At 43.4% G+C, this 21,328-nt stretch overlaps 1 protein-coding gene across 9 annotated transcripts in view; it reads right to left on the bottom strand.

Moving 5' to 3' along the window:
• The window catches only part of ATG7 (autophagy related 7), a 300,945-nt gene that overhangs the window by 262,746 nt on the left and 16,871 nt on the right, over positions 1-21,328 (bottom strand). For 7 of the 9 annotated variants that reach the window (XR_012657137.1, XR_012657138.1, XR_012657136.1 and 4 more), the window contains 6 exons: positions 18,773-18,922; positions 16,815-16,903; positions 15,077-15,198; positions 12,022-12,115; positions 8,760-8,904; positions 8,113-8,271 (listed from right to left, as the gene is read on the bottom strand). Coding sequence is in view for 3 of the 9 variants with exons in the window: in XM_032773131.1 (XP_032629022.1) it covers positions 8,113-8,271; positions 8,760-8,904; positions 12,022-12,115; positions 15,077-15,198; positions 16,815-16,903; positions 18,773-18,922 (759 nt within the window). In the remaining 6 variants the exon portion in view is untranslated. The remainder of the gene's footprint in view (positions 1-8,112; positions 8,272-8,759; positions 8,905-12,021; positions 12,116-15,076; positions 15,199-16,814; positions 16,904-18,772; positions 18,923-21,328) is intronic. The other 2 variants (XR_012657139.1, XM_032773136.2) reach the window with 1 other exon arrangement.

Genomic DNA, 21,328 nt, shown 5'->3' with positions numbered 1-21,328 from the left:
TGGGACACATGAATAATTTTATTAAAAGTATCCCCCCCTTCACCAACTGTCTGCTCAGTATTTTATGTTCACATGTTCAGTTTCAAAATACTAAATTGATACCTAAAACAAAGGACACCCTTTAGGAGCCATGCCCCACATTTCCACCAGCTTTTTTAGTCTCTGGCCTAAAACCAAAGAGTAGTGAGGAAAAAGTACCAAAGTCTAACAGACACTTTCACAATTCAGCTTATCACGTTCCTTACAAAAACAGGATATTCTTAATTATCTGTGTCATAAGGCCACCTTTTCTCACCTCATGTTAATGACATAATGGAAGTCAGGTGTGACATCAGAGCGAACAGGGTCCAGCCCTCTAGACAAGGCCACAGTGGATACAGTGTGCAGAATGGTTAATGGTTTCAAGCATACAGGAAGCTGAATTCATTAAAGTAATAATGAGTACTGACATAATTTGAAGATATTAAGGACACAGTTCAAGATGAGAAAAATATCTGGAAAGCCCCCATGCTTATGGGCTTCAGAAAGAAGTCATCACTTGCAGCAGCTAAACCAAGAAGAAATACAGACATCTGAAGTATAAATGGAGCATTACAGATTATTGAAGAGAAGAGAAGAGAAGAAGACTATGTCGCTTTTGAGAACAATGTTTTAAATTACATGGATCACATGAACTGAATACTTGAGTAATCCCTATTATTGATCAAATTCTACTTCTAATTGTTCAATATCAATCTTAAAAAATAATATAGAAGCAAAATGTGAACAACAGGGGACATTAAAAATATACAGAAGTTTACTCTCACACCTGGAATCAGGATAATGCTATTTCACACTTTAAAAAAAGCTTTATTATATATATATAAACATTTTAATAAGGTAGGTAATAAATCTGTGAACAGTCTTGTATGTATGCTCCACAGAGAAGAAGGAGGCATAAAAATACATATTCAGTGTAATACACAAGATCCCCTCCTGCCTTAACCTCTCACCTCATGTAGTACAATTGTGTTATGTTACTACTTTACATTTCACTTCTTCCCCTCCAATCCTTTCCAGATTATATGCACTCTGACAACCTCCAATGCTTCCTTTTTAATAGCATTTGCTGTATGAATGTCATGATTCTTTTACAAATGTTAGGAAAGATGCTCATATTTATTCAAAATCACACAAAAGACGGTTACTCACCTTTGTAACTGTTGTTCTTCTAGATGTGTTGCTCATATCCATTTCAGTTAGGTGTGCACGCCGCGCGTGCACGCTCGTCAGAAGATTTTTACCCTAGCAACCCCGGTGGGTCGGCAGGGTCGCCCCCTGGAGTGGCGCCGCCATGGCGCCAGATATATACCCCTGCTGACCCGACCGTTCCTCAGTTCCTTCTTGCCGGCTACTCCGACTGTGGGGAAGGAGAGCGGGTTTGGAATGGATATGAGCAACACATCTCGAAGAACAACAATTACAAAGGGGAGTAACCGTCTTTTCTTCTTCGAGTGATTGCTCATATCCATTCCGATTAGGTGATTCCCAAGCCTTACCTAGGCGGTGGGGTCAGAGTGAGATGTCGCAGAGTGTAATACCGTGGAGCCGAAGGCTGCGTCATCCCTAGACTGCTAAACCAGGGCATAGTGGGAGGTGAAGGTATGGACCGAGGACCAGGTAGCTGCGCGACAAATCTCATGAATGGGTACGTGAGTGAGGAAAGCAGCCGATGAGGCCTGAGCCCTGGTAGAGTGCGCAGTCACGTGGCTCGATGGAACATGAGCCAAGTCATAACAGGTGCGGATGCACGATGTCACCCAGGAGGAAATCCGCTCTGAGGAAACAGGTAGGCCCTTGATACGCTCAGCCACCGCAACTAAGAGTTGGGGGGTTCTGCAAAATGGTTTTGTTCGCTCGACATAAAAAGTGAGCGCTCTACGGACGTCTAGGGAGTGTAGCTGCTGCTCCTTGCAAGACGAATGTGGCTTTGGGAAGAAGACAGGTAGGAAGATATCCTGGTTAACATGGAAGGCCGATACCACTTTGGGGAGAAAGGCCGGATGTGGTCGCAACTGCACCTTGTCCCTGTGGAATACAGTATATGGGGGATCTACCGTGAGGGCCCGAAGCTCGGAGACTTGTCTCGCTGATGTGATGGCCACCAGGAAAGCAGTTTTCCATGAGAGGTAGAGAAGGGAGCAAGTTGCTAACGGCTCGAATGGGGCGGACATGAGTCTGGCTAGAACCAGGTTAAGGTCCCATGTTGGGGTGGGGCGGCGTACCTGGGGGTAGAGGCGCTCTAGGCCCTTAAGAAATCTAGACACCATCGGGTGTGAGAATACCGAGCGGCCATTCTCCCCTTGGTGGAAGGTAGAGATGGCTGCCAAAAAGACCCTCAAAGATGATACCACTAGGCCCTGTTGTCTGAGAGACCAGAGGTAATCCAAGACGTTAGGGATGGAAACCTCGGTGGGAAGGAAGTTCCACTCCACACACCAGCACGTGAAATGCTTCCATTTGGCCAAATATGTCGCTCTACTGGAAGGCTTCCTGCTACCCAGGAGCACCTGTTGCACTGGGGCAGAGAAACACAGCTCAGACTGGGTCAGCCACTCAGGAGCCATGCCGTGAGGTGGAGGGACTGAAGGTCAGGGTGACGCAGTTTGCCGTGGTCCTGAGTAATCAGGTCCAAGTGAAGAGGCAGAGGGACAGGGTTGGCTATGGATAGGTCCAGCAACATGGTGTACCAGTGTTGCCGAGGCCATGATGGAGCTATCATGATTAAGCGGGCTTTGTCCCTGCGTACTTTTAGTAGGACCCTGTGGACAAGCAGAAATGGTGGAAAGGCGTAGAGCAGGTGCGTCGTCCATGGTATAAGGAAGGCGTCCGCCACTGAACCCGGTGAGAGGCCTTGAAAAGAGCAGAAGATCTGGCATTTCCTGTTCCCACGGGACATGAAGAGGTCTATCCAGGGAAACCCCCACCTCCGGAAGACCGAAAGAGTAACATCCGGGCGAAGTGACCATTCGTGGGAAAGGAAGGATCTGCTGAGGTGATCCACCAGCGTGTTCCAAACTCCCAGGAGAAAGGACGTGATGAGGTGTATAGAGTGGGCTACGCAAAAGTCCCAGAGTCGTAAGGCCTCTTGACACAGGGGCGAAGACCTCGTGCCGCCTTGCTTGTTTATATAGTGCATGGCCATTGTGTTGTCGGTGAATACTGACACACAACGGCCCTGTAAGTCCTGTTGGAACGTCTGGCGAGGGAGGCGGACAGCTCTCAGCTCCCAGACGTTGATGTACAGGGTCAGCTCTTGAGATGTCCAAAGGCCCTGGGTGCGTAGGTGCCCGAGGTGAGCCCCCCAACCCAGGGACGATGCATCCTTTGTCAGGGACGCCGAGGGCTGGGGCGGATGGAATGGGAGCCCTGCACACACCATGGAGGGATCCAGCCACCACTCTAAGGAGTCCTGGACGCTTGGGGGAATGGTGACGACAATGTCCATAGCATCCATGACTGGTTGGTATCATGAGTTGAGCCACGACTGGAGGGGTCAGAGGCGCAGTCTGGCGTATTTCGTTACGAATGTACAGGCCGCCATGTGGCCCAGGAGAGCGAGGCAAGTGCGTACCGAAGTCAATGGCGCCACTTGCAGACTCTGGATGATGGCTACCATAGTCTGGAACCGTGGCAGTGGTAGACAGGCTCTGGCAAGATTGGAGTCCAGGGTGGCGCCAATAAATTCTATCCTCTGAGTGGGGATCAGAGTCGATTTTTCTGCATTGATCATTAGGCCTAGATGTAGGAAAAGGTCCTTGGCAATGTGGACGTGAGGGAGGACTCACACCTCGGAGGTCCCTCGGATGAGCCAGTCGTCTAGATACAGAAACACGTGTATCCGACTGCGATGGAGGTGGGTGGCGACTACAGCCATACATTTGGTGAATACTCTTGGGGCTGTAGAGAAGCTGAACAGGAGGACCGCGAACTGAAAATGTTGGCGGTTGACCACGAACTGAAGGAACCTCTTGTGAGGTGGGAAGATGGCTATGTGGAAGTAGGCATCTTTCACGTCGAGGGTGGCATACCAGTCTCCAGGAATGGGATAATGGTCCCCAGGGATACCATACAGAACTTCAACTTTATCATGTATCTGTTGAGTTCCCGCAGATCAAGGATAGGTCTGAGACCTCCCTTTGCCTTGAGGATTAGGAAGTAGCGGGAGTAAAACCCCTTGGCCCATTTGTGCTCCGGTACCTCCTCTATGGCTCCTTTGGCGAGGAGCGTTTGCATCTCCTGGAGGAGGGGTTGCTCGTGAGAGGGGTCCCTGAAGAGGGACGAAGGAGGGGGGTGAAAGGGGGGGGTTGAAATAAAATTGGAGGTGGTATCCAAATTCCCATGTGCGTAAGACCCAGCGATCTGATGTTAGCTGGGACCACGCAGGGAGGAAAAAGGAAAGATGGCTGGAGAAAGGAGGGGACGGATCCTTTAAAGAAACTGTACAACGCCCTCGGGTGCACCTTCAAAAAGGAAGGTTTTGGCCCTGAGGAAGGCTTGGAGGAGCCTTGGTTTTGGGCCCCTTGGTTGCCCAATTGCCTTCGGTGACCGGTTCTGCCTCGCCGTCTGGCCAAGTCTTGCCTCTGCCAGGGCTGAGGGTAAAGGCGGTGCAGTTGGGGCTGGACGGACCTGCGCTGAGTCACTGACGTGTGCATGCCTAACGAGCGCATAATGACCCTGTTGTCTTTAGGCTCTGCAGCCTAGGGTCAGTTTTATCCAAGAACAGTCCTTGGCCCTCAAAGGGAAGATCCTGAATAGTGTGTTGGAGCTCCGGGGGAAGGCCAGAGACTTGCAGCCATGAGATACGCCGCACAGTCACGCCAGAGGCCAGAGTCCTGGCAGCTGAGTCCGCGGCGTCCAGGGAAGCCTGGAGGGAAGTTCCTGCCACCTTCTTTCCTTCATCGAGGATTGCCGAGAACTCCTGTCATGCGTCCTGCGGAAGCAACTCCTTAAATTTGTCCGCTGCCACCCAGGTGTTATAACTATAGCGGCTAAGGAGGGCTTGCTGATTGGAGACGCGGAGTTGGAGTGCCCCGCGGAACAGACTTTGCACCCTAGCAAATCCATGCATCTTGCGTCCTTTGATTTAGGGCTGGAGCCTGCTGGCCATGGCGCTCCCTCTCATTAACCGACTGGACGACAAGGGAGGAAGGAGGAGGCTGGACATAGAGATATTCATAGCCCTTGGAGGGCACCATGTATTTACACTCTATACCTCGCGCAGCGGGTGGGACATAGGGCGGGGACCGCCAGATCATAGTGGCATTGGCCTGTATGGTCCTAATGAAGGGAAGAGCCACTTTAGTGGGGGCATCTGATGACAAAATGTCCACCACCGGGTCCTGTACCTCTGGGACCTCCTCGTCCTGCAAGCTCATATTTTGTGCAACATGTCTGAGGAGGTCTTGGTGGGCCCTGAGTCGATTGGTGGAGGGCCAACAGACGAAGTTCCAGCTACAGCCTCGTCAGGGGAGGATGAAGAGGAGAGACCTGGAACAAGCGGGTCTGATGATGGCTCCTCCTGGTGGATCGTCTCTGTCTCCCTGGGGAGCTGGGAGTCCTGAGGCTGGGTCAACCCTTCCTCCATAGGAGGAGCAGGAGGGCAGATGATCGTGGCTTCCGGCATCCGGTGTTCTGAGGTGGCCGAGCGCAATGGACCTGGGTGAGAGCCTTGGGCCTGATGGTATGCCCAAGGCGTCCAGAAACTCCACTGTTGCAGCCCATAATCTTGAGGCTGAGGCTCATGGAATAATGCAGCAGGCACGTTGGTGTCTGGGGCGTATGCACTATCCGCCTGAGAAGACAGGGACGGGTGTCGGGACGGCCAGGGAGGAGCCGAGCGAGCCTGGTATGAGTCCTTCGCTCTCGTCGCTGGAGATCTCCTCGGTGCCAGGGATCGGTACCGGAAGTCATATCGGTGCCGAGAATGAGACCAGGACCTGGACCTGCAACCAGTGCGGTGCCGGGAGGTCGACCTGGATCTCGAAGGTCTGCGGCGGGACCGGCTGCAAGAGTCTCGGTGCCGGGAGCGGTGCCTAGAACCAGAGCAGTACCGAGAGTACCGGGCAGGACGAGAAGTGGATCTGTGCCGTGAGTACGACCGGTACCGCCTAGGTGAGCGGTGCCAGGACTGCGAGTGGCGTTTAGACCGCAACCGTCTATGAGACCACGAGCGGTGCTGGGACCTGGATCGAGATCGGTGCCGGCTTGCCGATTCCAGTGAAGGAGGTCTCATAGTGGCTGGCTTGCCTCTGGAATGTAGTACCCGCACCGGCGGTGCCGGGGGTTGAGGCAGGGCAGACTCAGTCATCGCTATAAGGTCCCTGGCTGAGGAGAATGTCTCTGGTGTGGAAGGGACCGTAAGCTCAACCACAGGCCTCAGTGGGGAGCTCTCAAGGACCGGACTCGACGGCCCTCTCAGGATTGGAGTCGACGGTACCACAGTCATCGGTGCCACAGCAGGAGTAGGTGCTGGGCGGTCCAAATGAGGGTGAGTCTGCATCGAAGGCATGGAGGAAGCGGAGGACCTCCGATCAGGTCCCTGTGCCGGAAAAGGCCGATGCCGAGGTGTCTTGGCGGAGCCGGCACAGTCCGGTGCCGGACGAGCGCTGTCAGCACTCGGTGCCGAGGACAGAGGGTTCAGGGCTGCCTCCATAAGGAGAGTCTTCAAGCGAAAGTCCCTCTCCTTTTTTGTCCGCAGCTTAAAAGCCTAACAAATGCGGCACTTATCTGAGATGCGCGATTCCCGAGGCACTTTAGGCAAGAGTCGTGGGCATTGGCTTTTTACAGGCTGAGCATGGTTTGAACCCTGGTGAACTGGGCATGGGCCCCGGCACCGGGTGTGGGGAAAGGCTAATGCCCAAAGCCTGCTAAACTATGTACACTATCTAATAACTATAGAACTAATTACACTATAGACTAAGTCAACTATGTACAACAAGATATCGAATGAACAAGGAGAAGCTAGGGAAGTGGAGGACAGCTAAGCCGCGCTCCACTGTTCCAACGACCGACACGGGCATTAAGAAGGAACTGAGGAGCGGTCGAGTCAGCAGGGGTATATATCCGGTGCCATGGCGGTGCCACTCCAGAGGGCGACCCTGCCGACCCACCGGGGTTGCTAGGGTAAAAATCTTCCAATTCCGGTGTGCACACCTAACTGGAATGGATATGAGCAATCACTCAAAGAAGAACCCTCCATTCTGAAGAAGCTTTCAGAAGAAGCTGTTTTTACTGACTATTGTGAACTCCAACCCTGCAATTCCAATGTCTAATAACAATTCTGCTCTCAATAAACAAAAAGATCCAAATCCATTGGTCCAATGGTGTTCCATCTAGCTTAGATACATTGGCCGAGATACAAAATTTAAGCCCAAATAATGTTGCTAAGTTAACCAAGCTTTAGTGAAATATTTTGCCAAATCATTATTTCTAATTCTTTGACCACTGTAAACACACTTTCTAATTTCTTTTGGACACCTTCAGCATTTGTTGCCATGTCTCAAGGCTCATGTATTCATATGGACAAATACTGACCCTGCTAACACTTATCCACATAATTAACTACATGTATGAACAGCCCCACTGAACTCAATGCAGGTAGTCAGGTGTATAAACTTATCTACATATGTGTTTGCATGGATGAGGACTATGAATATATTTCCAGTAAAGCTTGTGGGGAAAATGTAACTGCTCCAAATTTAAATCAACATCTTTTGTATCTTTATAACTCTATTCCCTATTGTTATATCAAATCATTTTCTGAACCTTTCCCAAACGTCGGAAAAAGCAGTTCATCACTTGATCTAATAGAAAACTATGTATTTCAGACTACTCAATGATAATTAGACTACTTACTATTTAAAAAAAAAAAAAGAGTTAGGGTGAAAACCAGCCTAGAAGAAAACACTTTAGGATTTAGAAGGAAACAATTCCAAATCTGCATTTCAGTTTCCTGCTCCCCTTTTCTTTTTAAGCACTAACATGAGCAGAGCAAAGGTATACTATGGAGCTATTTAAGGCCAGCTGTCTTCTCAATACGTTGAGATGTAACCACCAAAATATCTTTCTTACCACTCCTGGAAATATTTTTTGCAGTCTGTCTGCTGCCGCAAGTGCCTTGGGCTTCCCACCACCGAGACAATCTTCAAACTCATATAAAGGCTGCCGTACAGGGTTGGAATAGGAGATTTTTGCATTGTCCACAAATGTGATCTGTCTGACTCCCCATCCCTAAACAAACAAAAAATCCAAGTAATTGGTAATGACTAATTTAACGCTGTAAGACTTTGGTTCAAAGGACATAACAGAAACCTCTTTGAGTCTATAGCATTAAAAGCATACGTGGACTTTTGTTCACAATTCAAATTCTACGTTTAACTGCAGATTAAGTTATTACAGTTTTAGAAGCTAACTATAGTAAAATTCCTTTTGATCACACTGAACTGTCTCTCACTGGCACAATTATTTATTTCAAATATTTTGGTTTGAATTTGATTTTGTGAACCCATTTGTTATTTTATTCAGGACAAATTGGCCCTTTGTATATCAGCAGTTTTTAATTAAAAAAAACAACCATAAAATGCAATATTTCTGTGATACAGACATATCACATACATATGTTGATTTCATTGTATTCTTCCATTCTTTCGCACAAGGATGAAAAAAGCAACCTTTATGAGAGACAGCAGGTTACCTTCAGGAGTAACTCTGGTACTTACCATTAAGGTTCTGGCTACACAACAACCCAGCGTACCAGCTCCTAGCAGCAGACACTTAGAAGACACAACCTTCTCCAGGTCAAGAGTAGGCACCAACCGCCAGCACATCAATTTAAGATTAAGATCCACAGACGACTCAGCTAACCTACATAGAGAAATAAAAACAAACAACATCATCATTCCTGAATACTCTCTAATGCAGCACTGGCCTTTTGTTCTAACTAAGCACTGGTTCTCAATTTTTATTTATTTATTTATGTTGGGGAGTGGGGGAGAGGGCTGGAGCTCCCCCTACTCATTGCCCCATATCCCTTCATGATACATCCCACCAGTTGCTATTATCTCTCTCTTTTTCTGTCCACTTGATCTCAGTTCAGTTTTTCTTCTCTTTTTAAACCCTGTCTTTTCTCCATATATTTTTAAATTTATTTTTCACTGACTTTTTTGTTTCTCAGTCTCCTTCTCTCCTGCCCAGCAGACCACAAGACTACATTCTGTCTGTCTGAGGTTTTTACATGTCTCCCATCAATGAAGTATCTGATTACATCACAATTCTGAATGTACTTAGCCTATATTCAGTCATAGTCCTTACTGTATTTATTGTTTAGGTAGGAAAGTATTATTATCCCCATTTTACAGATGGGGAACTGAGGCACACAGGGAATAAGTCACAACGGTTACACAGGAAGTCTTTGGTGGAACAGGGAATTAAACCTGTGTCTCTTGGGTGTTAGGCTAGCATCCTAACCAATGGATCATCCTTCTCTACAGGCAAAAAGAAGATAAGCACCCTTGAAGATTCTCTAGTGAAGAGTGCATGCGCTCACATGACTGACCCAAGCAGCACGGATGCAAAATGGAAAAGCTTGGGCTAGCAGGCTACATGTGAGCTCTTCCTCTCACAGCCACCTGTGCCTAGATACTACAGAGCTAAATGCAGATATACAACAGAGAAATCAATTTATTTTGCATATCTGTATCTAAATGATCTTTAGAGGAGCAGACCCAAAGTTGGGAAACATTGCACTAGCTAATGAAATAGCTAAAGCAGTGTACAGTATGAGCATCTCTAGGAATACTTAAAATGAAAAGTAAAAATCACAGAGTCTGCTTCTGCATAACAATCCATGCTACGTATAAAGAACCTTGTCAACGGATTTGACATTAATCAGTCCATGCAATTTACTCTCATATACTTTGGGAATTCTTAAAGATACTATGTATAAATTCTACTAAACATTTTGCTAATCAGATACATAGTAATAAAAAAAGAAGGTAAAGATGAAGTGTTGTGCCCGCAGCATTATTTACCTACACAAATGTTGACATTCTATCCTATTGTGATCTCATACAACAATCAATACATCAAACACAGTAACGCAATAAACTTTTATAAAAATGTTTACTGTGGTTCTTACAAATGAATTAGAAACATGCTGAAACAAGAACAAGACGACAATCAGTAATTGCCCTATTTTTAAAAACTTACTCCTTAGGTATTTGACAAGAATGCAAATAAACATATACTTCATGCTAGGAAAAATCGTATACTCCAGAGGCCCATAAGTAATAAACCAAAATAGGCAGTCCATGAAAATGACATTTAGTTTCATAGAGTTTAAGTGCAGAAAGGGCATTAGATCATCCAGTCTGACCTCCTCAATAGCACAGATCAGTATATATTTCATTCAAGTACTCCTATATTAAGCCCAGTGACACTAGTTGGAGTGAAGCATTTCAATTCTCAGGTGCCACAGGCAGAAAACAGGAGAGAGCACAATGTCACCAATGCTCAATGCCTCTCAGGGAAGTGATGAGGTGAGATATCCCCAGATGATTCTAGCAGGCAATCCACGTCCCATGCTGTAGGGGAACGTGGAGAAAAATGATTTAATTACTTTAAGTCCAAAGTCCATGGAAGTTAATGGAATTGGATCAGGCCCGTAAAGTCTGCTGAATAAGATGCTGACCCACATTTTATATTCCAAAGTGAACAGCCTACCCAAGTTTGAAAACGAGAAGTCACCTTTCACCTCAGATTCCATCCAAATGCCATAGGTAATTTGTCCCATCTCCTAGCCTTCTACTTTGTTCAATTCTTTCTCTAGTGCCTCTCACCCAGTCACCGTCACACCGCACAAGAATTATTACACATGCCTTTCCTCCAGAGTGCAGGATTTATTGTTGTGTGGCTGCTTTAAAGGATACCAAAGCAGTTAACCAATTTCATTTGCAGCCTATGTTGGATTTGCTGGCTGGGCAATGTATCAGGCTTTTAAAGTTCTGAGCAGAGCAGATCACAGCAGCTTATCCATAAGGGAGATAAATGATACGTAACATATACAGGAGCCTTCTTTCTGCCAGAATTAGCCCTCCTTACACTCAGCATGGTCCCCTCTTTCAGTCTCACATAAGTCTTAATTTGTTTTTATCACCTCTTCTTTGTAGAGGGCTCCACTATATTACATCCAGTCATTATGTACAGCTATGCATCATACACGCACTTTTTTTGCCTCTTCCAGCTTCTCCTCAGGAAGGGCTATGTGCATCTTTTCTACCTCTTCCATCATTCACTTGTACATCTCAGAGGTAGACGGAGTGGAAAACTATCCATAAAATTAAAACTGTTCAATACTGCAAGATGCTAAACACCCTCAACTTCCACTGACTTCAGCAGGAGTTGACGGCATGTACTTTCTCACAGGAGGATTCTGCAGCCTGAACAATCAAAACCTAAGGGCACAATGATGGATGTTACCAAGGCCACATGCTTAACAGCAATCAACCTGTTCTTATGTCTTGCCAGCCATTAAGTAAATTGTGAGTCTGCACTGATAAAAGTTAAACTAAAAAGGAAGGACAATAAGTAAAATCACAGAATTCAACAATACAAACATAGGTCTATGCACAGAAACACAGCTACACAGAAATACAACTTGCATTCAACTTAACTTTAAAAAGTAACTAATCTACATTTCCAAATTAGTGCCCCATCCTGGAAGCACCTATTACTAAGCATGGTACTTTCTACTCTGTGAAGTTCTGCTGACAATGGGACCTTTCATGGGAGTATGCATTGCACCTGGTAAAAACGGATGGCAGGATTGGGCACTAACATTGTCACAACTATATTTTCTTTTCTGACAAAGCACATTTAAGATCCACGTAGCCTTTGGACCTTACATTCTCGCTCCCCATACCCTCAAAGCCTGGTATATTCCAGGCATGATCAGATTACAAATGTTTTTAAACCACCACATACCTTTTAGGATCCATGCATTCGCTGAGATTCACCATTCTAGGACCCATGCCTCCTTTTTGGTTTTTCTCCCATCCAACAGCTTTTGGACAATCTACTTTTCAGAAAAAACAAACAAAAAACTCCATGATATTAAAAACCTAAATTTCACCTTGCCAAACACAAAAAAACCAACCAACCCACCTTTCCCAAAACTGTCAATTCATTAAGGATGTTAAATAACAGAACTCTTCACTGCAATAGAGATTCTATTGCATGGTAAAAAATTGGTAGAAAGTGTCCCTTTTTTCATATTGTCTGCACTGCACACTGCTTTTTGTTTATTCCAGTGTTTTAAAACACGTTAGTTGAAAAGTCTTAGCTAACATGCTTTTAGATGTAGCTTGTTTTCCTAGTCTGGACAGAACCTCTAACATACTGAACCTAAATAGACTCAGCTGCACCTAATTAGTTTCCAGCTGCGAGTGTCTCCCTGTGCTGTCTCTGGACTCGGGCTGGGAATTAACCATCAAAATCCCAGGACATTGTCAAGACAGATGGGTCTTCTCCTAAGGACACCATTGGGAAAGGGGACAGCAGGACTCTAGATCCACTCAAGAGAGTACCAAAAATCTTGTTCACCCACAGACATGTGCCTATATCAGCTTTTAAACTGAAGCCTCCTGTATGTGATTATTAATTTTGGTATTTACATATGTGTGCTAGGCACTTTAGAGACAGAGAAAAGACATGGGAAGGAGTGAGAGAAGGGGAGGAGAAAGGTTACAAAAAACAAGAATGTGTGGTTCTTTTGATCAGCAATATTTAATATTACAGATGAAGACTGAAAATGTAAGCTTGTTAACTGACTATTATAATATCTACACTGATCTTTCCGAAGTATTTGTTAAACTTATTATAAGTAATAAATAACAGTGTGATTCTCAGAGCTAGAGGAGAGGCATCTGAATCAGGACATCTGTGTTCTATTCCCAGCTCTGACAAAGACTAGCTAAGGTCCTGATCCTGCAAAGAGTTACACTCATGTTTAAAGTGGTGTATATGCATGATTGTCTGCAGGACTGGGGGCTAAGTGATCTTGGACAAGTTATTTCACTTCTCCATGACTTGGTGTCCCTATCTGCAAATGGGTATAATACCACTTGGTGACCTTGCATGGATGGTGACTTTTGTTTTAACTATTATTTGTGAAATACTCTGAGACCCTCAGATGAAGGACCTATAAACAGTTTTGTTCTGTTCTGACGCAATATTATCAATAGCAACTGAATCCTGGTTTCCCAAATTTCCAGTGCATTGCTCTAATTTCCTTCAGGTCTTAATACCACAAAATACAGATACAAAAACACCTCAGACTCCAAACATACCAAAATTGTGATTTTTATGGTTTTATAAATCCACTTTGTACTCTCATAAGTACCTTGTTTCACGCACTTAATATGATTGTGTGTATTTTTGGTAGTCTAGTGATTAAACACACTTTTAATAAGAAATGACAACATACATTAATAATGTATGCACTGTGACAGCAATTACCTGTTGCTGTATCATGCTTGTAATTACAATTAGAGCATAAAAGCTTGGTGATTACGCCAAAGAACCTTACTCCCAAAGTAAATTATCCTCTTTCCTTCTAGAAAATAAAACTATTTTCTTCAGAAAGACATTTGAACAATTTAAGATGCACTAAAACAATGAGGAGTCCAGTGGCACCTTAATGACTAACAGATTTATGTGGGCATAAGCTTTCATGGGTAAAAAACCCACTTCTTCAGATGCATGGAAAGAAAATTACAGAAACAGGCATAAATATATATTGGCACATGAAGAGAAGGAAGTTATCTTACAAGTGGCAAACCAATGTTGAAGACTAAGTTAGTCAGGGTGGATGTGGTCCACACCAAATAACTGATGAGAAGGTGTCAATACCAAGAGAGGAAAAATTGCTTTTGTAGTGAGCCAACCACTCCCAGTCCCTATTTAAGACCAAATTAATGGTGTTAAGTTTGCAAATGAATTGTAGCTCAGCAGTTTCTCTTTGAAGCCTGGTTTTTAAGGTTTTTTTGGTTGAAGAATGGCTACTTTTAAATCTATTCTTGAGTGTCCAGGGAGATTGAAATGTTCTCCTACTGGTTTTGTATGTCTGATGTGTGTCCATTTATCCTTTTACCTAAAGACTGTCTGGTTTGGCCAGTGTACATGGCAGAGGGGCATTGCTGGCACATGATGGCTTATATCACATTAGTAGGTGTGCAGGTGAATGATCCTCTGATAGTGTGGCTGGATCCTATGATGGTGTCACTAGAATAGATATGGTGACAGAGAAGGCAACAGGTTTGTTATAGGGATTGGTTCCTGGGTTAGTGTTTCTGTGGCATGGTGTGTAGTTGCTGCTGAGTATTTGCTTCAGGTTAGGGAGCTGTCTGTAAGCGAGGATTGGCCTGCCTCCTAAGGCCTGTGTGAGTGGGGAATCATTTTCCAGGAAAGGTTGTACATAGTTAATGATGAGATGGAGAGGTTTTAGCAGGGGGCTGCACAACGGCATTTGCTCCAATTCCTCAGACAGAAACAAACACCTACAAGATCTATATCAAGCATTCTTGAAACTACAATACCCACCCGGGGAAGTGATGAAACAGATTGACGGAGTGAGATAGGTACCCAGAAGTCACCAACTACAGGACAGGCCCAGAAAGAAAATAACAGCACACCACTGGCCATCACGTACAGCCCCCAGCTAAAACCCCTCCAGCTCATCATTAACAATCTACAACTTATCCTGGAAAATGATCGCCCACTCTCACAGGCCTTGGGAGGCAGGTCAATCCTCGCTTACAGACAGCCCCCCAACCTGAACAGGACTCCTCGTTTTTGTGGATACAGACTAACACAGCTACCCTTCTGATATTTAAGATACATTATATTTGAGGTAGCAGTTAACATCAGCAACAAGTTAGCAGCACTAATCTCTCTTCCATCTTCTTAGTGATCACAGAGAAGAGAAGTCAAGTAACATCAGTTTCTGTATTCTGAAAGTCATCCTTTAACAATGGATTACCTGGGCTCTGTGGCAGCTGTGGAAGCTTTATTTCAAAGATGCTGCTGTGTGCTATGTCTCTCACGCCTTGCATGGTCCTGTCTCTGAAGCAGAGCACTTCAACTGAATGGAGGTGGCTACCCCTGGCATTGAAAAATAAATAAATCTATAGCAAGGTATAAAAGATCTGGCACTCCTCCAGCAGAAAAGAAAGATGCTCAAGCAGGAACTTCACTTTATTAGTCCTCTGGTATCATACAGCTTTAATCCTTTGAAAACTCAAGACTATGACAAATCTTCCATTGGTATTAGCTTCATATACAATAATGTGCCCATATTTCTACCTGATCAAATATGAAGAAACCCAACATGACTAATGAATACCTAAAACAGTCCACTGTTATATGGAAACTGGTGCAGCTCCACTGAAATTGCACTCAGGACTTCCCCACTGTTAACTACCCATCTGCACAGTGTTACTGGGAACTAGAAGCTCCATATGTTTTGAGGCATAATGACCAGAGAAGCCCCAGAATACAATGTAATAAAGTTGCAATGACAGTGCAGCAGAAGGTGCCATTCTACCTCCTCCATGACTTAGCACGCTCCTCAGAATCCTTGATCTGATTCAGTTTTTGTCTCCTTCCCCTTCACCAATTAAGCTCTGCACCTACTATTCATATTCACTCACTGCTGAGCATCAAAGTAAAAGAATTAGGTGTTTGGCAAATAACGGAATTTGGGATTCTCATATCCTCACAGGATGCACAGATAAGTGATATGCACATGGATATACCCTCCTATGCTATCTTTCACATATGAGCCTGGAAAATGCCATTGTTAACATGGCTAATTGAAGGTTTATTGTCTCATTACACATTACTAGAACATCAAAAATTTGAAGTTGCAGCTTAAATTAATCAAACAACCCAATCTTAGATGGATAGTATTTTATAACGCAAAAGATGACAGTGTGAAATAAACCAAAAATAAATGTTCAATCAGGCAAAGCAGAAGAACTTTAGAGTATGTGTTCTTCAGACTTTAGCTCATGTACCATTGGTGGTCATTTGACAGTTTTATTCTCTGGAGCAAGACAGCTTTCCAGTGGCACTTGCACACATTAGCATCCTCAATCAGTCTGTGCTACACAACAAATCCAGAGACTAGACTGCCTTTCAGGTTTTGCTTCTACTCATGTAGAAATCTGCTACATGATGAAGTGGCAGTAGCTGCTACTTAGTTTAAGTCGAAGGTAGGTTCCCTTTATAAACCCAGTTATTAACCCTCCTCTACTCCAAATTCTCCCAAAAGAGGATTTTTTTTAAAATTTTTTTTTACTTTTACCAAACTTTTCAGAAATAAATCTCTGCTCTGGAATGTGATGTAGCAGGTTAAGCTTTGGAAAGATTTGGAATGGAGAGAATTTAAAAACAGGGCTCAAAGTCTAGAAACTAACCATTAAGAATGGGGGGGGGGGGGGCAGCCAAGAAGTGAAAGACTATATGGAAGTAGCAACAGGCAGGGTCCCTGGTCTCTGCCCACTAAAATTTGCAAAAATATGCAGAAACCTTAGAAATTTGTTATTTTGATCTATTTCCTATTCAAGGGATCCATTTCCAACACACTCCTAGTAATTTTTTATTTTCACCTTTGCATATATTTTTGCATATTTCAGACAAAGTGAAGGTTCAGGGTGTGTAGTTTAAGTCAGCTGGGCTGAAAAAAGGGCTCATCTAATAAAAGATAAAACCAATACCATCTGTGTGCTGCCATCACCAGCAAGTTCCTCAGCGGCCAACCTGGATACTGTGTAAAATTGCAGGGATCATAAACTCCAACTGTCACCTGCAAACAAAATAGCCCCATTGAAAACTCTATGCATAACAGCACAAGATTTGCAGTAATAGTTGTCAGTGTATCTTGTTATCTTACATGTTATGTCAGTAAGAAATCACATATAGCATTTAAAAAGTAATTAACAATTCCTGCCAAACTATGACAAATTGTATGCCATTGCATGCAGTTTAATGTTTCCCAGAGCTCCCAGTTTTGTTCATTTTGGCCACCTAACGTTCACTTGTACTTCACTGTGCCGTATGCATTTCCTCATCTAAGCCCAAAAAGCAGTTTAACAAAACCTGAAGATGCCTACCAAGTGGTCAGATTATTGCCTTGATTCATAAGCAATGTTGATGGATGGTGGATAATAATGATACAAAAGGAGACAGGATAACAGATGCTGGGTCAGTCAATGAAAAAGGTAAAGTCACCGGCAAGGGCAATCCTTTATTAAAGGATTTAAGCACAGAACTCAGATACTGCCCTCCAAACTGAACCCTAAGAAAGGACTATTTTGTATGATACAGGCTTCTCTCATATAGAGGAAGATTTCATCTGATAGCGTATGCTTCTATCAATGCCACTTTTTAAAGTTAGTCTTTGAAGTTTCCTTATTTCAAAATAATACCTACATAGCCACAATACAATATTTTCCTTATTTTAGAAAAAGAATGGAAAAAGCAGAGGAAATGACTGGAGCTCAAATGGTATAAAACAGAGTTGAACTACTTCAATGACTATTTTAATGTCTTCCTTATGTGTGAGATATGAATTGCTTTACAGACTTCTGTCCTGCACAATTAGCTCTCCCTCAGCCTCATTATGGAGCTTTGCTGCTCAGTAAATTTTTAGCATTATAAAGCAAAAAACTATTCAAGGCTCTGAGTAAAGGTTAGTCAAAATAAAGAGTGCTCTGAAGAATTTCAGAAGGCTCTGTTAAAGCTAGGCACCTGGACAAGATGACGATAAATGGAACGGACAAGAACTACATAATGTATAACTAGCTTGGTCAACCGTTGCCTTGATGTCTTCTGCTTTACAAATTATCAGGATGGAAATTCTCTTGTGGCTCCATGGAACGGACAGTGCTTTTTTTGCATTCAAAAGGAGACATGTTTTCCCCGTAACAACAACAACAACAAATATCATTCCAACCTCATCTGACCAACATTTAGCCTGCATCACATCTACAGGACTATGAAGGACTTAACTGTACACTGTTCAAATACAGATTTTTTTTTTAATAGAGTTTAAAAAGGAGCCAGTTTTTCTTGTATTATTGCTGGTACTTTGAAAGATACAAGCTGAATATATTAATATTAACGTTTTGTATTAATTTATAATAGGATCATATATTTTCTTTTGTAGAAGGTCACTGTTATAACATTTCCAGGTGTACTTAAAGCTAGTGCAGCAACTATAGAAATGAATTGTTGCATACTCCTCCCCTACACGGAACACACAAGCAAATGAATAATAATATAGGTGGGCTTTGCACTTACATAATGCTATGTGTTCAAAGTGACTAAGAAATATTAACTCGTCCTCATAACAGCCCAGTAAAGTAGCTAAGTTTTATGATCTCTCTTTTAAAGATGGGGTAATGAGTATAGAGAGCTCAAGTACCAAATTTTCAAACCATCGACTAATTTGGGATGTCTGGACTTTTGGACACCCAGATTGAGATGCCTAAAACTATGCACCCTGAAGACTAGGTGTAGTCAATGGGAGCAACTGGTGTTCAGAGACTTGACCTACTCTACTCAGTGGACAAGCACTGGATCTCAGTATAGTATTCCAGTGAGAGGTCAAACAGTTTGTAAAGTCGGCACAAATATTTCTGGCATCCGAGCATATGTGCAAAATTCCACTTACCTTTTCCTCTTGATCTTGGAAAAAATCATTCCAGTTTTTAAGCAGTGACACCAAAACAGACTTGTCATTATATTTGATTAAAAAGTAAGGCAAGGCTGTAACTCCTTCCTTCTGGCAAAGTTCATCATATGCTTTCTGGAGCGCTTGAATCTGAAAGCAAAAAGATATCATAACAGACTGTTGGAATTATCTTAATTCAACAGTGCCTGTGTGAGTGTAAAAATATTTTCTTAACTGAATATGTAATACTTTTTCTTTTAACTTGCTGAACACAAATGTATCTATTCTAACAGTTTTTAACCATTTATTCCATAGTTTTTTTTTTAAACTATAACCAAGCATCTGAGAACTAATGCAAAAGTTAAAACCATATAATCTTCAATGCAAAACAGGCAGAAGAAGCACTGCTGCAAACTGATACATGGAAAAAAAGACAAAACAAAATTAAAGTGTTATTCTTAGGGCCAAAACAACTTGCAAATATGGAAGTCCCCTAAATAATAATAGTCCCATTGTTAGAGAGAGAGAGGAAGCTAAGAGCTCTGATTTGTCCTTAAGGTACTAAAATATTTAGCACAGGATCGGATGGTGGTAAACACTATTCATGATGCAGCATAATGATCAGCATCATCCATTCTATCTACTTTGGTACACCGGTTTTCAGTGGTCAGCTGCAATTGCTTCTTTGGATCCTGACATCTACACTTTAACTGTACCATTGAATACCATCCTACATAAACTATGTTTTTTTCAGAGAAACAGTCTTTAGTCCTCCATTTTGTTTAAAAGTATGAATAACCACAAAAACTAAACTTTCTTTCCTACTTTCAAAATACTCGACTGTTATTAATTAGAAAGGCAAGGTGGTTGAGGCAATATCTTTTATGGACCAACTGCTGTTGGCGAGAGAGAGAAGCTATAGCTCAAAAGCTTCTCTCTCTCACCAACAAAAGATACTACCTAACCCACCTTGTCTCTCTAATATCCTGGGACCAAGTCAGCTACAACAACACTGCATATAACAATTGCTGTTATTATCCAAATTGCTATAGTAAAGGTAACCAATTCTTCTAATACTCATTAGTAACCACCTAGAACATTCCTGTAAGAATACACCTAAACCATTTCTAGAGGTATATTTTAATTGTATTCCACTGTTACATGATAAAATTCATTGTGTAGTATGTTTGCATTGTTGTATCAAGCGTCTCTCCCACATACCTCACTATGGGGCTCGGCTTCCCACCAATTTCTAGTGGCATTAAAAGCACTTCACGGTTTAACAATAACTCACTCCAGTTAAAACAAAGGGTACACCTGAGTAACTCTACAATTTCTTTTCCCTTTGTAGCATAGAATAAACAGCCTCATTCTCCCCTCAGGAGTTCCTACTTTCCCTCTGTCTCATGACCTAGTTCCCTTCTTCCCTGCACAGTCATGTGTTAACATTTTTTACAGTACTTCTACAAATAATCCAGGCATATCTTTTCAACAAACATTTTCCAAACCTAGAAGAATGATTATGATGATTTAGTTCCAATGGGAATGCTTTATAGCAGCAGTTCTCAAACAATGGGGTGGGCTTCCCAACAGAAGTGTGGGAATGTGTCAAGGGAGGTGTGAGCTTGTGGGGGGTTTTGGTTAAGAGCTCTGGCTGTCAGCCCCAGGTGGCTGGCGCTTGCACAGAACAGCCGTGTACACCCAGCAGGTCAGGATAAAGGGGAAACCTGGAGCCCCACCGCACTGGGACTGACAGCCAGAGCCTGCCACTTAGGCTCAGGCTCTCCTCCCCTCCCCACCATCCCTCAGCAGGAGGCAACCCCAGGCTCAGGCTCTCCTTCCCACCCCACACCTTGAGGAGCCAGGGCTCTGGCTAACAGCCCTGGAGTGGCAGCAGCAGCACAGAAGTAAGGGTGGCAACAGGGCACCAAGTCTGCTGTGAAAAGTGATATTGACAAATATCACTTTTCACATTGCCACTCTTACTTCTGTGCTGCCGCTGACATGGCGCTGCCTTCAGAACTGGGCACCCAGCCAGCAGCCACTGCTCTCCGCTCTGCCTTCAGAGCTGGGTGGAGATATATGTACTTGGGGGATAAGGGGGGTAAATGACTACAGACATAAAAAAGGGAGGCTCGATCAAATAAGTTTGAGAACCACTGCTTTAGATCATCCATCACCATATTTTCAGTCAAAAGAAAAAATTGAAACGTGCTACCTTGAGCCATCAATGAAAAAGGCTCCATCACAGTCCACACAGTCAGATGAAATAGTACCATTTAAAAATACATGTTCAATTTACCAAATTCAGTTAGACCCTTTTTAGTATAAAGGGCTTATGGTATCCTCAATATGCTCCTATAATGTCTATCTTCATTAGTGACTCACATCTTTCACTATAAGATGCTCCATCTACAATCATTTTAATCAGAATAGTAAAAATAATTGTTTCAAATTCTACCAAAAAAGCTAAACAGTTATCAAAGACGTAACTGTAAAGAAAACAGATTTAAAATCAATGTTATTACATAACTGGATTCCTGTGAACTTTCAGTT

This window comes from Chelonoidis abingdonii, chromosome 17 (assembly GCF_003597395.2).
Source record: "Chelonoidis abingdonii isolate Lonesome George chromosome 17, CheloAbing_2.0, whole genome shotgun sequence".
NCBI lineage: Eukaryota > Metazoa > Chordata > Testudines > Testudinidae > Chelonoidis > Chelonoidis abingdonii.
This window is presented reverse-complemented; position numbering and strand designations above follow the sequence as displayed.